Consider the following 16,650-nt stretch of genomic DNA (forward strand, 5'->3'; position numbering starts at 1 on the left):
GGCGAACCAAAGGGTATCCGCGGGACGCCTGCCTAACTCTCGCCAGGACTCAAGCAATTCCATTCAAGTTTATTATCGAACAACACGACACACGAAAATAACTTAAATACAGTAAATGCGAAAGCGTTCAACCTTAACAATAGTTATCCATTATCCAACCTGCACGTCGGGTGTTCAAAGTACATCATAATTCCCAAAAGTTACATTTCAAATCCAAAAGTACAACCCGAAATCAAGGCATAGCCAAAAGTGATAGAAATCCTAAAACAAAAACCCTCCAGGCTGGTTTTTGAGTACACCTCCGAGTTCCACCCTGTTAAGGAAAACAAATCCACAGGGTGAGCAGGACGCTCGTGAGACCAAGAATACACATGCAGGCACATAGTTCAGGTAACAATCCCAAGTAACAATTCAAATGATAAATTACAAGTAATTCACAAAGCCAATGAAATGTAAACAGAAACAATTCAAGAATATAGTAGCTCTCAGGAGCTAAGTTCCACCTGCTTTGCCAGTTCACTAGTATATCTTCCCGCGATGACTCTCCGTCAACCGGGTCGATATTTCTGAACCGTAGATCTCCACTTACTTCTCATCCGTCCACCATACACCCACTCTGTAAGTCCCAACGACAACCAAGAGGGGGGGTGAATTGAGTTGATTAAAATCTTAACCAAATTTATGCACTTTTTCTTTAATAAAAATTTACCTTCTTTTCTAGTAATGATCAACCAAGTAGATTAGAATACAATAGCAATATTGATCAAAAAAGCAAGTATAGATAAGCAATGAGAATTTTATTAAACAAAAAGTAAAATAGGAAATCAAACCAATTGTCTACCAAGCTTTCCTCAAACTTGAAGACCAATCACAAGGTTGAGCAACTTCTCTTTGATGAAAGATGATCAACTAGATGTACAATGGAGGGAGCACTTCCTCCTTGCCCTAAGTCTCACTTAGTCAAGCTAAGAAGTTTTACAAACACTCAGATAACCCTCAACAAAGCTACACTAAAGAAACTTTCAACCACAAGAGAAAAGCTAACCAGAAATTCACACCACTTAGAGAACAAATCTCACTTAGGAGACTATTTTCTAGCTAAAATATCTTTTGAGATCTTGTAAACAAAGTGTGCAAAAGTCCCAACTTCGTTCAGACCAGTTTGATTTTAAAGGGAACCAGAAATGAGCTTCATCAATGCTTCCAACGGATAGAAGGCAGCTGAAGAGTCAACTAGCCGTTGGGGCTGTCGGACGTCCGACGATCAAATCATCATCCGAACCAATCGTCCGATGACAGCCAAATTGAAGTTCTGACGTCCGATGCGTTTGTTTCGTCCGACAGCACAGCGTCCGATCGTAGGCAGAGAGTTGGCAAGTCATCTTGGAATTTTTCGGACATCCGATGCGGTTGATGTGCGTCCGATGGCAAGCGTCCGATCCTTCCGGAAGTCCGATGCTTCCTTACGAGCGTCCGACAGAGCTTCCTTCTTGATGTTCTTTATCCTTTCGGACGTCCGACAGATTCCTTTCAGCCGTCCGACATGATTGTCCTGTTTTTGCTTCTTCTTTTGGTTGTTTTGCATTTCATGACATATTCGTACCTGATTCTTTGATAGGCAAAAACACTTATATTTGGAGAAAGTTAGATAAACATTTCAAAGTACCGAGAATAACAAAATTGACATACTTAAAAGACAGTATCTTTGATCGGAACAAAACAATGACTAAATTTGTTTATATTATTCCAATTTTGTTTGCCACATCCAAAGCATCGTAGTGAACAAATGCTTTCTTTGTTCCATCAGGCCTGATCAAAGTGTTCACTTTCTTGGTCTGTATAAACATTTCAAAGAACTTTTGTGATCATCAAAACCAAGAATAACACACTCGGGCCCGCAAGACATGTATGAGGCAATACTCCACGAGTATGCCAAGCAAGACCTCTCAATAGGTCGAGCTTATTTGTCTCATGGCACGCCTAAATTCCCGACCAAACCCATGCCGGCTCGAGTCCCAGGTCAACCTATGAGTTTGGGCGTCCCCCATTTACAATTGAGTGTCGAGAAGATTCACTCCAGCGACGTATGCAGCCATTGCATCCAATCTCGTTCAATATCATTCAATATCGTTCAATATCATTTATTCAAATGAGAACGAGTGAGACAAAGTACAGACTCGTTTCCATTCCTAAAATTAGTAATCATTCATAACAATTAAGCACGTATCAAGTACTCACACACTTGACACTCACCAAGTATTAAGTGCAAGTAAGGTCAAGGAAAGTTCAAGCGTCCACCGTGGGATCCCCTTGAAGGTCCTCGTGTGCGTCTGAGCAAATAATAGTGAATTATTATTCACACTACCCAATTATCGATAAATAATTCGTGCACTATTATAATCTAGGAAATTTTGTGAAAAGGAACCTTAATTACTTGTAAATCGAGGTTCGAGTGGGATTTGATAACGTTCAAAAGTATTTAAGTCTTTATCTAGGAAATCGAGGATAAAACGTTTAGATAATATCAAAAGAATAAAGAGTTTTTGAAAAACTCTATTTCCTTGAAAGTTGGAAAATTCCAGTTTTGTTATGAATTTTTGAAAAATCGTAACTCACTCGACATAAACGAGAATTGGAAAACTTTATACCGTTGGAAACCTCTTAGAAAGTACTACAAGTTCCTAGAAGACACTTTTCCATGAATCGAAGTGGAGAGTGCTCAAAAATGAGCTTGAAGGTACTGTCTCAGTTCACAAGGCAGAATTAAGTTGGATTTTGGCCAACTTTGAAAATTCGGCAAAATTCACACGTTCAGAATCGACCTCTGAAATTTGTAACTCAATTAGAGTTGCAAGTGAGGTTTAGGACAGAACAAGTGGATCGAGAATCGGAGTTTCGAGTACCGAGATACGGCAGCTCAAAGTTGGGGAAAATTCAAGACTAGATAAGAGTTTCCAGATTTGAACTTCCAACATTGGAAGTTTAGTTAGGTATCGAAACGAACTTGGATTAGTACCAAAATTGGCAGTATAATACTCCTATAATAAGGGTATCTCTCTATCAAATTTCGTGGAAAAATACCTTCGGAAAGGTGGTTAACCAACCAACCAAAGTTTGGAAAAATTCTTAAGGCAATCTGCCTTTAATCCTTTTCTTCCCAAATCCAATCGTTTGGCTAAAAAAATCCTCCAATCATGGTTCATATGTGAAAGGAATGTTTAAGGAACATTCATGGTACATTGGGTAGGTGTTTAACACCAAGAATTTCATTTAGTAGGACCACAACAAGTCTCACATCAAATCTGTCCAAATCCAAGGGTTTTCAAGAACAAGGCGGTCACCGTATTTTGATCATAACTCACTCAATTTAACTCGGAATTGAGCATGGTTTATGGCGTTGGAAATTACATTCATAGGGCTAAAAATTCACAGAAGAAAATGTTTTGAAACTTGGTAAACAACCAGCTCGAAATTGAGCCTCAATTTGCTGCCTCTACAATTCATTCCTGCAGAACAGAGAAACAGGACAGCTATCTTAAAACGAATGGTTCGGCTCACACACATGGAACCAGAATGTGCATTTTATACCGTTGGAAAAGTATGGATGTCTAGTTTCAAATTCCACTGATGGTACTCGATTTCGACATCGGAGGACAAATTTATGGTCAATATGCTACCGCTGGACAGGGTTATCCGAAAACAGTTTTCCAGCTTGACTAGTTCACAAATAAATTCATTTGCCCAACCAAACGTTAATGTTTTCCAATGAAAATTTTTACACATCTAATACAACATATAAATATGAAATCCAAGCCATTAGATCATGAGAAATTGGCCTTATCATGGCCGAACAAAGCAGGGTCAGTTTCGGATATTTTTGTCATGGCCTCAGCTTTGAGTTTCCAACAATAATACTCCATAAATCTATCATTTTAACCACTAAACCACCATTAAATCCAACATCAATCATTTCATCAGCCAACAAGCCAAGGGTGGGAGTTCATAGAGCCCACCATCAAAATTCTCCAATAATACAAGCTACCCATGTGAAGATTCAATCTCATATGTGTAATTTAACCTCCATAAGATAAGTTTAAAGTGTTGGATCATTACCTACTTTGGTGGTTGTTCAAGTCAGAATTTTCGGCCCTTTGAAGCCTGAAGAAAACCATGGAGAGCTCCTTTCTTTTGCAGCTAGATGGACTTCCCAAGTGTTGAGCTAAGCGTGGTTAAATTTTGGTTGAATTTGGTGAAGGTTTGACCAAGATTTGGAGGTGAAATTTGCAAAACTTGAAGGTGTTTTGCTTCAGCTGTTGCTCGGCCAGAATGAGAGGAAAAAGAGAGATGTTTTGATCTGATTTTAGCTTGCTACGGAAGCTTGAAGGCTAAGAGCTTAGGTGCGAAAAGTCAAACGCAAATAGTGCGCGTACGCGCTCGTTTTGGACTCGATTCCTCTTAAGTTTGTTGCACTAGTGCACTAAACCTTTAATGCACTTATTTTCATATAAATATTATTCACTCCTAGTTATCCCAAATTAAGGGTCTAAAGTCCCTCAATTAATCGCGCGCGTGAAAACGCGTATTTCCAATTTAGGCGCAATTGAGTGAAATTTTCGAGAAATTTTTATAATGATCGTACCACTAACTATCACTGGAGTATTTAAATCTAAAATTACCTATTTTAAGACCGTTGTACATGTCTTAAATTTTTCCGGGCTAATCGAACTCTTAATTGGCTAAAATTTCCAAACGCGTTTTCACCTTTTCACTAAACAAGCTCCTAAGAAATAATTTTTGAAACGAGACACTTTAAAAGTATAACGAAGCTATAAAACCATGTACTTAGGTCTAATGAGGCTAGAAAATAATAATCGAAGCAAATATTTGAATAAATAATTAAATGAGCAAAAATTAGGAGTCGAAAAATAATAATTTTACGAGTCCTCACACCTTGAACTTAATCGTGACCTACAACTTAACAGTGATAGTGAACCATGGTTGTTTGTAGGAGATGCCACAACCAATTGTGGTTTATTGGTTGATAAGTTGATGAAACTCAAGAATTCTCTCATGTATTCAAGTTCAATTTCTTGGACAAGAGAGTTGCTAAACACACAAGCGTTTTGCTGGAAAATTCACTCTTATTATTCTTATGAAATAATGTTGGAGTTAAAGGCCTATATATAGCCTTCTACAAGACTCAAAAAATCCTAATCAAACTTGGAAACAATTAACCATTTTCCTAAACCCTAATCAACTCCAATATAGGTCAACATGACCTATCTAATGACTCAACTTAGCTCTAAACTAACTTTTAATTAATCATTAACATTATTGGAAATGTAACTAAACAAATGATGAAAACTTTAGACATACAAGAGCCTCAGATCACTAGTCATTCTTGCACCCGATTGCACTTTCATCAACTTTACTCGTATCATTGACTCGAATAAGCAGGTGAAGCATTGTTTCATCATGTTTAAGACCTTGAATGACTCTTGTATCATCAACTTCAGCTTGCACATCTCAAACTAAGGATTGTCATGACTCTCTAAGTTTCTTAGCACGAGCTCTTGTCATCTAACCACTTGGAACAAGTTGGACATCCCTTGAGCTTGGAATTTTTGAACCTTGAGGAGCTTGATCAGCCGTGGGTTCTCCATCATTCCCCTCCTCTTGAAGGTGATTTTTTGCCAAATCAAGCTCATCATCTACAAGATAAGAACTCAAGTCAGTGACATTAAATGTAGCATGCACACCATACTCACCAGGAATGTTGAGTTTGTATGCATTATCATTTATCCGCTCCACAACTTAGAATTGTCCATCTCCTCTTGGTAAAAGTGTGTTATGCCTTTGGACTGGGAATCACTCCTTTCTCATGTGAATCCACACCCAATCTCCAGGTTCAAAGACTATCCTTCGATGACCCTTGATAGCATTTTGCTCATACTAAGGGTGCATTTTTCAATATTTGCTCTTACATTCTCATGATACTCTCGCATATATTCCCCCCGTTTCTTCCCATCGAGATTACTTCTCACTCTTTTTTACCTGTTTTTTTTAATAAAAATTTCGGCAGAGTTTCCCCTTATAAAGGGACTAAACTCCCTGCCAGCAACCCGTAATTCAACAACAAATTTACATCATATTGAAAATTTTAAACATTTAAGATCTGAAACTAAGATTAAATGTTCCCTTTGCAACTTCAGCTCTTCCTGTCAATCTGAAGGATGATCCTTGAATGTCAACGGTCAATCTCCCCCCATTGATGTCCTCCTAACAGCTGACATGTCTAGCCTATCTTGGCGGGATTCCCCCCTAGCTAGTTTTGGATAACTGTGGATATGCTCATAGACAGTACAGGCACGTTGTTGATGATAAACACCCTCGTTAGCCAGAATGTCCGCCACACGATTAGCCTCTCGAAAACAATGAGAAACATAGGCAAAGGAAATAAATCCAACAGTGTGAGAGGTTAAAACCATAAACAACTTCAAATAATGAGTATTGTGTAATGCTATGAATTGTGCGGTTATATGCAAACTCAACATGTGGTAGGCAATCTTCTCATGTCTTAACATTTCTTTTAATAATTGCATGGAATAAAGTAGATAGAGTGCTATTTACTACCTCAACTTGTCCATCAATTTGTGGATGCCTTGAAATAGAAAACAAGAGTTTAGTTCCCAATTTACTCCATAAAATTTTTAAAAAATAGCTAAGGAACTTAACATCTCTATCAGAAACAATAGTACGCGGCAAACCATGTAAACACATAATTTTGCTAAAGAACAAATCAACTACATGTTTTACTACCTCAGTTTGTCCATCAATTTGCGAATGACTAGAAGTAGAAAACAAGAGTTTAGTTCCCAATTTACTCCATAAAGTTTTTCACAAGTAACTAAGGAACTTAATATCTCTATCAAAAACAATAGTACATGGCAAACCATGTAAATGCACAATTTCCCTAAAGAACAAATCAGCTACATGTTTTACATGCTGAAGGGTGCATTTCTCAATGTTTGCTCTTTCCTTCTCATGGAACTCTGGCACATACTCTGCCTGATTTTTCCCATCAAGATTAATTCACTCAGACATAGGCAAAGGAAATAAATCCAACGGTGTGAGAGGGTTAAATCCATAAACTATTTCAAATGATGAGTATTGTGTAATGCTAAGAATTGTGCGGCTATATGCAAACTCAACATGTGGTAGGCAATCTTCTCAAGTCTTGAGATTTCTTTTAATAATTGCATGCAAAAAAGTAGATAGATCCTTAGTTATTACCTCGATTTGTCCATCAATTTGTGAATGACTAGAAGTAGAAAATAAGAGTTTAGTTCCCAATTGACTCCATAAAATTTTTCAAAAGTAACTAAGGAACTTAATATCTCTATCAGAAACAACAGTATGTGGCAAACCATGCAAACGCATAATTTCCCTAAAGAACAAATCAGATACATGTTTTACTACCTTAGTTTGTCCATCAATTTGTGAATGACTAGAAGTAGAAAACAAGAGTTTAGTTCCCAATTTATTCCATAAAGTTTTACAAAAGTAACTAAGGAGCTTAACATCTCCATCAGAAACAATAGTACATGACAAATCATGTAAACGCACAATTTCCCTAAAGAATAAATTAGCTACATGTTTTACATACTAAAGGGTGCATTTCTCAATGTTTGCTCTTACCTTCTCATGAAACTCTCGCACATACTCTGCCCATTTCTTCCCATCAAGATTAATTCACTCAAACATAGGCAAAGGAAATAAATCCAACGATTTGAGAGGGTTAAAACCATAAACTATTTCAAATGACATGTATTGTGTAATGATATGAAATGTGCGGTTATATGCAAACTCAACATATGGTAGGAAATCTTCTCAAGTCTTGAGATTTCTTTTAATAATTGCATCTAATAAAATAGATAGAGTTCTATTTACTACCTCAGTTTGTCCATCAATTTGTTGATGAGTTGAAGTAGAAACAAGAGTTTAGTTCCCAATTTACTCCACAAAATTTTTAAAAAATAATTAAGGAACTTAACATCTCTATCAGAAACAATAGTACGTGGCAAACCATGTAAACACATAATTTTCCTAAAGAACAAATCAGCTACATGTTTTACTACCTCTATTTGTCCACCAATTTGTGAATGACTAGAAGTAGATAACAAGAGTTTAGTTCCCAATTTACTCCATAAAGTTTTTAAAAGTAACTAAGGAACTTAACATCTCTACCAGAAACAATAGTATGCGGCAAGCCATATAAATGCACAATCTTGCTAAAGAACAAATCAGATACATGTTTTGCATCATCAACTTTATGGCATAGAATAAAGTATGCCATTTTAGAGAAACGATCTGCTACCACATAAATTAAATCATGTCCATACTTAGTTCTAGGTAATCCAAGCACAAAATCCATGAATAAATCAACCCAGGAAACACTAGGAATGGATAACGGAGTGTAAAGCCCATAGGGATTTATCTTAGATTTAGCATGATGACAAGTAACACATTTTTGTACCTTTCATTCCACATCATGCTTCATCCTTGGCCAATAGAAGGGCTCTTGAAATATAAACAAACTCTTTGCTATTCCAAAATGCCCCATGAGACCACTTCCATATGCTTCTTGAACCAACAAGTCACATAAGGAGCAAGTTGGTATATACAACTTATCCTTGAAAAATAGGAACCCTTGAGACAAGTAGTAATGCTCACAGTTTTCCTGTGGCAAGGAAGTGAATATTTCTCCAAAATCAGGGTCAATTTCATATAACTATTTAATAAGCTTGAACCCTAACAATTTTGCATCAAGAGAAGTGATTAACGTGTACCTTCTTGAAAATGCAAGAGCAACCATGTTCGTCTTACCAGTTTTGTATTTAATCACGAAGGAGAAGCTATCAATGAAAGCTATCCACCTAGTGTGTCACTTGCTCAACTTGTTTTGAGACTTCAAGTGTTTGAACAACTCGTGATCAGCGTGTAAAACGAACTCTTTGGGACGTAAATAATGTTGCCATGTTTTAAGGCTCAAATTAGCACGTAGAACTCTTTATCATATGTGGAATAATTCAAAGCAGCTCCATTCAATTTCTCACTAAAGTGTACTACTGGTCGGCCTTCTTGAAGCAACACAACCCCCACACTTCAACCAGAAGCATCACATTCCACTTCAACTGAATCATGCTCTGGCAAGCTGTATCTAAGCAAACATAGAGGAAACACTTCTATTCTTGTAAATTGCTAGTTATTGAATATACTTCTTTCTTTATTTCAAAATAAAAGAGGAAACACTAAGAAAAAAAAAAGAAAGGAGTAGAGAAAGTGTGAATGTCCCAAAACTCAAATTTCCAAAAACAAAATACTATTATTTATCGCTACTAAATGCATGATTTTTGTGTTGAAATTTCTATGCATCTGGAATGTTGTTCCTTTGTTACTCAGTTTGCGCATAATTTGCTCTGATTTATACTTTTATTGCGATGATTATTGTTAAACATGGTACTGCTGATGACTACATTGTTACTAGGGCCCGTGTCAAGTTTAGTCAAAATGCAAAGAGTGGGTAATGGACCTAATCGATTGGTTTTGGCTATCTTGACAAAGCAACCTGGCATAAAGGTGCACAGGGGCTTCTACATGTTTGGCTCAAGACTGATGTGCGCATTTGGTGAAATTGTTGCAAATTGGTACTATGGAGTGTGTAGGATCAAGAGTGCACACATTGTGATAAGGAACTTGCAACTTGTTACTATTACTAATGCTACTGTCGACTGGTGTTAAACTCTGTTATCATGCCTAGCATTAAATTTGGTCACTTTTGGCAAATTAGTTTGTTTATATCCACTAAGTGAATTATGAGTATTTATTTTTGTAAATACTTATTGCAATACTACACATAGTAGTATTAACAATATGCACATATCTTTTTCTTACTACTAATTTTTGCTTTTGAAAATTATTTATGAAGTCATGCTCACACGCATCATGACTTCACTGAGCCTTTAACTCACTAATCTTTTAAAATGTTTTCTACAAATTTTATCTGAGGCATATATAGAGAGCTAGGAGTTTACTTGGGAGTTGAAGTAATGTAAACAATTTTCGGTGGTTTAAATGCATTGGGAGTTATTTTGAGTATTAAGTTGATGTAATAGCTTATGGATGGTAACTCTTTTATATATAAAGGTTTGTATTTCCTATTTTTGAGGTTGTAAGAGTTTGGCCTATTGTAACTTTGAAGTTACAGTGGCTAAAACTATAGACAAGTTTAACAAAGCGAGTCTTGGTGAGAGTCAAGTAGGCGTTTAGTAGGGTCCTCTAAATGGCGGCCGGTTGGGTTGTCACGCAACTTGTTGATCACTCTCTTAAAATGAGTTTAATCTTTAGGTGAAGTACACAAAAAGTAAATATTGTATGTACCTTGTTTATGAGTTATGTTTTTTGAAATGAAATGACATGATGGACATGTTATATGATTACAAGAATTTTCATAATATAATCATGCATGCTATGTGTTTTTGCTACTTACTATTTAATAAAATATGTATATGTAATATATAAAATGATGTCAAATGTCTTTCAAAGTGATATATGCATGTGCTCTCGTGTGACTAAATTAGTGAATATATAATATGTAGATAGCTACATCATTTGACAAGGGAGCAAGTGCTATGTACGTCACTCAATTTGCGTTTTCTTCATTTTTTCTTGCAGGTCAAGAAAGGAAGATTGATTATGGTTTAGAGGATAAGAGAGAGGTAACAGATAGATGATCAAACTCTAGGAATTATAAACTAAGATGTTCAACAGATGTACTAAATGAAGACTATGCATTTAGTAATTGTAGATTTTAAAATTTAGTAAATTTTCGCAAGTTATAATCAAAATGTCTTATATTTGTGGGAGAAACTCACGAATATGAGCCGTCCAATTGCAAATTTGGTCTATGATTCGGATTTAGGGCGTGACATTAACACACTATGTCCTTCTCGTTGTCCTTTGGGAGCTAGGTATAGCCGTATAGGTAGAGATTCTGAGGAAGTTTACCCACTTAATTCTCTTTTAGTTTGAAATTAATCATTGGGAGTAATCTTTTATCCCGCAATCACCAACCAGCTATTTATATCCTTTCTTTTCAAAACTTATACTTCATCCGTGAGCCATGCTATATGAGGTCTGACTTATTCCAATCACATATTTTCAAACTAAAATTTTGACTCGTGCATTTAAGATAATAATAAAAATTAATGAATTATTTATATTAGTTTTATGACAAAAAGTTTAAAAATAAAAAAATACTGTTTTATATCTAATTGATATTATATTTGTGTATCTTACGTAAAACCTTAAAGCATATTAAAAATATATATATATAGAAAAAGAGTACAAAGACAGTCAAAGAAATACCAAAAGCAATCAGATACAGCATTATACCCTTTTCCTTGTCACGCAAATTTTTCCGTCCACAACTCTTCGCTTCTCAATACTTGTCTCGTCAATACCTTCTTCCTCGCCTCTTTAGTTCAACCTCTCACATCCTTGCAACCTTTCACCTCACCCCTAAGCCCTACATTCTTTTCGCTTTATTCTGCTCTCACCCATTTGTCCTATCTCTGATCTAATTATACAATTTTACTTATTTTCCACCTATTTATAACTGTAAATCATAGCATATTTATCTTGACTTGTCCATCAACAAGTATGGGTTTGGGTATGTAATTTAATCGGGTTCAAATGGGTGACCCAATTAAATTCATGAATTAGTGGGTGCTAAATGGTAAATTTAGATCACTTATTTAAAACCTATTAAATTAGAAGTAGATTCAAACTCAATCATTTGTGGGCTAATTTAAATAGTACCAATCCAATAATTATATTCTAATTATGTTCATTTGGCTTTCTTTTCCTCTTCTCTAATTTTCATTCCTTTATTTCTTTGTAAATTTTATCCTACTTCCTTCATCTCTTTCATGAAAGTTTAATAAACTTCTTTAGTGTTAATTGATTTCTTGCATTAACACTTAAATTATTTTTAGATTCTTGGTAGAGTGAAAAAAAATCTAAAACTCACTCCGATTACCATTTTGGATTCGTCTATGTAATATTTTATATTTTTTCTTTTATTTGGGCAAAAATTTATTTAGTGACTTAATATGTTTTTTTTTATTACAATGATACACTATTTTGTTGCTAAACCAAATTAATGTAGGAGAAAATGTAAATAAAATTTTTAGTAGTAAATCATAAATGGGTAATTGGATAGCTGAAACCCATCTAGAACCATATCCATTCATTTCTCATCCAATTATCTATTATTTCAAAGTTTTTAATTTGGCCGGTGGGAAATTAAAATAAATGGAAAGTCAAAAAAAGAGAGGATTGGAAGCTATTGAGGGGCTACACTAATTTTAGCTATGAAGTCCTAAAATTTTGAAGATGTGATTTGCATTTTGGGTGTTCCAAATTAGTGGATAAGTGTCACGTTGATATGGCAATTTGAAATGGAGAGAATGAATAAGGTTCACGAAAACATGCAATGCCAATTTGGAATGATGAGAAGTTACATTGATAGTAACTAACGTTGTCAAATAGTCAGATAAATATTCCTGAACTGAATTAAAAAAATCTATTCTGAAAAAAGGGAAATTGGAATTGTGGGGGTGTATGGAGCCTTGTGACTAACCCCCCTCTCTTCCCTTCAACACATATAGATATAGATTTGCATAAGAAACTCTTGCTCAAGATGATGTATTCAAATTGCAATAAGTCTCTAGTTTTGAGAGACCACACCATTCCAACTGTCTTCCATTCTTCATTTAACGACTATTATCAAAATATTATTTTCAAATTAATGACTTAAAAGGACGTGGATGTGAGTCACTAGATATCAACTTCTTGTTTCTTACCCTTCCTTTTTATTTGATAATATTCCCCTCCCTACATTTACCAAAACAAAAATTGCAACACACAGTTATACAGATTCATCCAACACACATAATTGGCAGGAACAAACTAAAGAAAATGGATGGATTTTATTTGGTTCTGCCATTAAATCATTGAATACATAATCATCAAGAGAACATTGCTGTAGAGACAAACAGAGAACTAAGCAAACTTGTACAATATTCATTTAGATTGTGGAAGTGAACTTAAAAGAGGAGAACGAAAGGGTATGAGCGAACCAACTGCTATGGATGAGTTCTGCTTTTGCATTTTGACCTGCTGCTCCCATAGCAATATGCAAAGGATAAAAGTGATCCGGTTCTGGATGTGCAAGTTTTCCATATGGGGCCTTCTCTAGGTAGTGGTTAACATCTTCAAACCTATGGTAGAAATGTAAATATCTGAATATTTTTGTAGTAAAACAGAAAATAAATCCCAAAAGCTTAATCACCAAGAACTAGCAATTACAACGAGGATCTATTTATGTACCTGCCATCTTTGTGTCCCAAACGGATGATAAAATATTACTGTAGCACATTGTAGGATGTAATTTATTTGAGATAAAAACCTGATTAGAAATTATGTAAAAAAATATTCATAGAAAATATAAAAATTTTTCTCCAAAATTCACAATTCAAACAAGGTGGAATAGTTTTCTTTCTTAGATAATACTGACTTTCCGTTTCCCATATGCCACATTAAAACACTTATATGCTTTATATTTATCAATCTATATGATAAGGGGATTGCAAAAATTTTGGAACTTAAAATAACCTCTCCCCTCCCATTTATCAATGTACACATCTTGAAGAAGGGGGAGGAAATTGAAATTTTGTAGTAAAAGCACAACTTCTATCGACACTATGTTGACCCAACCACAAAGATTAAACTTCTGTTCATATACAATAATGTGTGGTATACCATTATGAGGTGCTTGGTACATTTCCAAAATTGGAAATGGAACAAAAATCATAAGACCACAACGAGAATGTGTGTGTGTGTGTTTTATTCTTTAAAAAAAAAAAAAAAAAGAGGATCAATAATGAAATTAACTCTACCTATAAAAATCATGACGTAGCAATCATACATGAAACATCTTATTAACTAAGGTACATTTTGTCATAAAAAATGGAATGAATTTCTCTCTTTCTACTAAAATGGTTAATCAATATGAAACTGAAACTAGAGAATGATAATGTACAAAATTTTAACACTTCTGTTCCCATTGAACAACTCCCACATTGGTCTACCAAATAATAGGTGTCAGTATTGTAAACTCTGACACTCACTTTTAATACCCTTAAGTTATTAAGTTAAATTATTTCTCAAAATTCCTGTTGATCTGTCATTGTAAATCACCAATTCCCGCATACTCATATGGTAGAAACCTCTATGGTTTCCTTGATTTGTCCGTATTGAACACAAGAGATCCTTGTTGTGTGACTTGTCTCCCACCAAGAACTACCATCATCCGGTTTCGCTGATAGTAATTGTCATGACAGGATTTCTTTGTCAAATAAACAATTAGACAGCCAGGAATACTATCATTAATTTCTTGTGTGCATTCTAAATGCAACATATATTGCCTCTGAAATATTTTCAAAATTAGTTACTTGTTATAAACTGTGACCCCTATAATTTCTAAGTATTTCTTTCGGTACACCCTATCAGCCAATGGACATTAAGGTTGCTTTTCACGCCAATCTGTGGAATTCGTATTGGTTGATGACAAATGAAAGTTCACAGTAACGAAATGGTATATATGTAATGCAACTACTTCAGAGAGTCCAATCAAAGAGATCATACTTGTCAAGTTGCGGATACGACTCGAGTCTTAGTAAACAAGTTCAATTATTTGAGTTCCGTCCTTACTAAACCAGAATAGTGTTCTAAAATAAGTTTGAATACTTAGCTTCTTACTTACATCCAAGTTGCACATCTCTTAATGTTTCGACGTGAGATTGAAGTATCATACTCATCGTTTGCCATTTTAAACACTTCTTACATATATACATGAATGACATGTTAGTAATTTTTTAGTGTTGTACAGAAATGAACTAGTTTTATGTCTCTGCACAAAAACTACAAGTGATTAAAAATAATTTAAGCTTTAGAATAAAGTAGTAACTTGGACATTTAAACTAATGTATTGTGCTATGTAGGGATTCAAACATTAGAATTTAATGGCATATAACCCTTAGGTAAGATGAGTTAAATTTGTTAAATAATAAATTAATTTAATAATCTCAAAAAATAATAAATGTATCTCAAGTAGTGAGTAGGTATATAGATAGATGGATAGATAGATAGATTTTATTACCTGCCGCTGATAAGGGCCTCTTTGAGCCAATTGTCAAACTCTAAAGCCCAGGAAGCAACAGAATCATCTATGTTGTCAGGTCTAGCAGACTTCAAATTGTGAGTGGCAGTTCCTGAACCAATTATCAATACTCCTTCTTCCTTGAGAGGTGCCAATGCTTTTCCAACATTATAATGATGAGTAGCATCCTGGCTTGTTTGGATTGAGAGCTGGCAAACTGGGATATCAGCCTCTGGATACATGACCATCAATGGAACCCATGCACCATGGTCCAAACCACGCTCTTTATCCTCGTTCACTTGCTTGAATCCAGATCCCTCAAGCAGCTCTTTCACCCTTTTTGCCAATTCTGGTGCCCCTGGTGCTGGATATTTGAGCTGTTGATTTGAGAAAACAACAAAAGAAATAATGGTTACATAAAAGAATTAGGATAAATTACTTATAACTCCCTGTGATTTTACATAATGCTAGATGACCTTTATAAAGTTTCAAAATAGCCACATAATCGCCTATAGTTTTATGTAAAGTGAAAAATGAACGGAATGCATGATCAGGTATGGCCTTTATACCAAACGCACTCTAAAAGCGCATGTAATAAAATCTTAATCTTCATATAATTCTCTTATGGTTTTAGAAATATCTACTTTACGTTACATGATTTTTACATTTATCCAAATAATCATCCTATACTTTTATGTAAGGTAGTTAAGCCACCGATTAAATTCAAAAAGAAATGAATGTCAGAATTTTCTAGCTATCCCAAAAAAAAAAGGTAAACGAAGAAGATAAACCTGATACAAGGGCATGGGAAAGTTGTGGAAGTCATAGATGGTGTCATTGTTGTCATGGATGACATTAACAGTAGGCTCTAACGTTTCCCAGTGACTGGAGATTATCAAAATTGCTTTCGGCCTTTGATTCAAGACTTTTTTGGCAAAAGATTTTAAGAAATGCCTTGGGAGAAGGGAGTCATCAACAGCAATAGCTGGAGTTCCATGAGATATGAAGAAAGTTTCATTCAATGCCATGACAACTTTTGTTTGCTTTTCTTGAAACTTTGGACCAACTGATTGGATGTTATACTGCTCCATGTTTCTACCATTTGATCGTGGTTCACATTGGAGAATATTAGGCTGTTGTTCGTAGCTACAATCTTTGTGTTAGTTGCATAATTTTTGTTGTGGATTATAGGTTTTAAGCTACATAATGTCCTACCAACTTCATTTCTTTTTTTTTTTATTTTTTTTATTATTTTTTTTTTTCAAACGATAACACTCTACCAACTTCAATAACAAAAGGAATTTTTTATTTGGTCGTGATTCTCATTATAGAACATTAGGCTGTCCTTTTTAGATACAATAGTTTTG

At 35.0% G+C, this 16,650-nt stretch overlaps 1 protein-coding gene across 1 annotated transcript; it reads right to left on the bottom strand.

Moving 5' to 3' along the window:
• Positions 1-13,018: 13,018 nt before the first annotated feature.
• On the bottom strand, positions 13,019-16,427 carry LOC113698278 (4,5-DOPA dioxygenase extradiol-like). The gene is made up of 3 exons (XM_027218044.2): positions 16,075-16,427; positions 15,284-15,660; positions 13,019-13,343 (listed from the first exon to the last, which is right to left on the bottom strand). Exons 1-3 carry the CDS (start codon positions 16,372-16,374, stop codon positions 13,151-13,153), a joined length of 870 nt encoding a protein of 289 aa, XP_027073845.2. The 5' UTR covers positions 16,375-16,427; the 3' UTR covers positions 13,019-13,150.
• Between the last annotated feature and the right edge of the window lie 223 nt (positions 16,428-16,650).

The sequence above is a fragment of the Coffea arabica genome, chromosome 7c (assembly GCF_036785885.1).
Source record: "Coffea arabica cultivar ET-39 chromosome 7c, Coffea Arabica ET-39 HiFi, whole genome shotgun sequence".
Classification (NCBI taxonomy): Eukaryota; Viridiplantae; Streptophyta; class Magnoliopsida; order Gentianales; family Rubiaceae; genus Coffea; species Coffea arabica.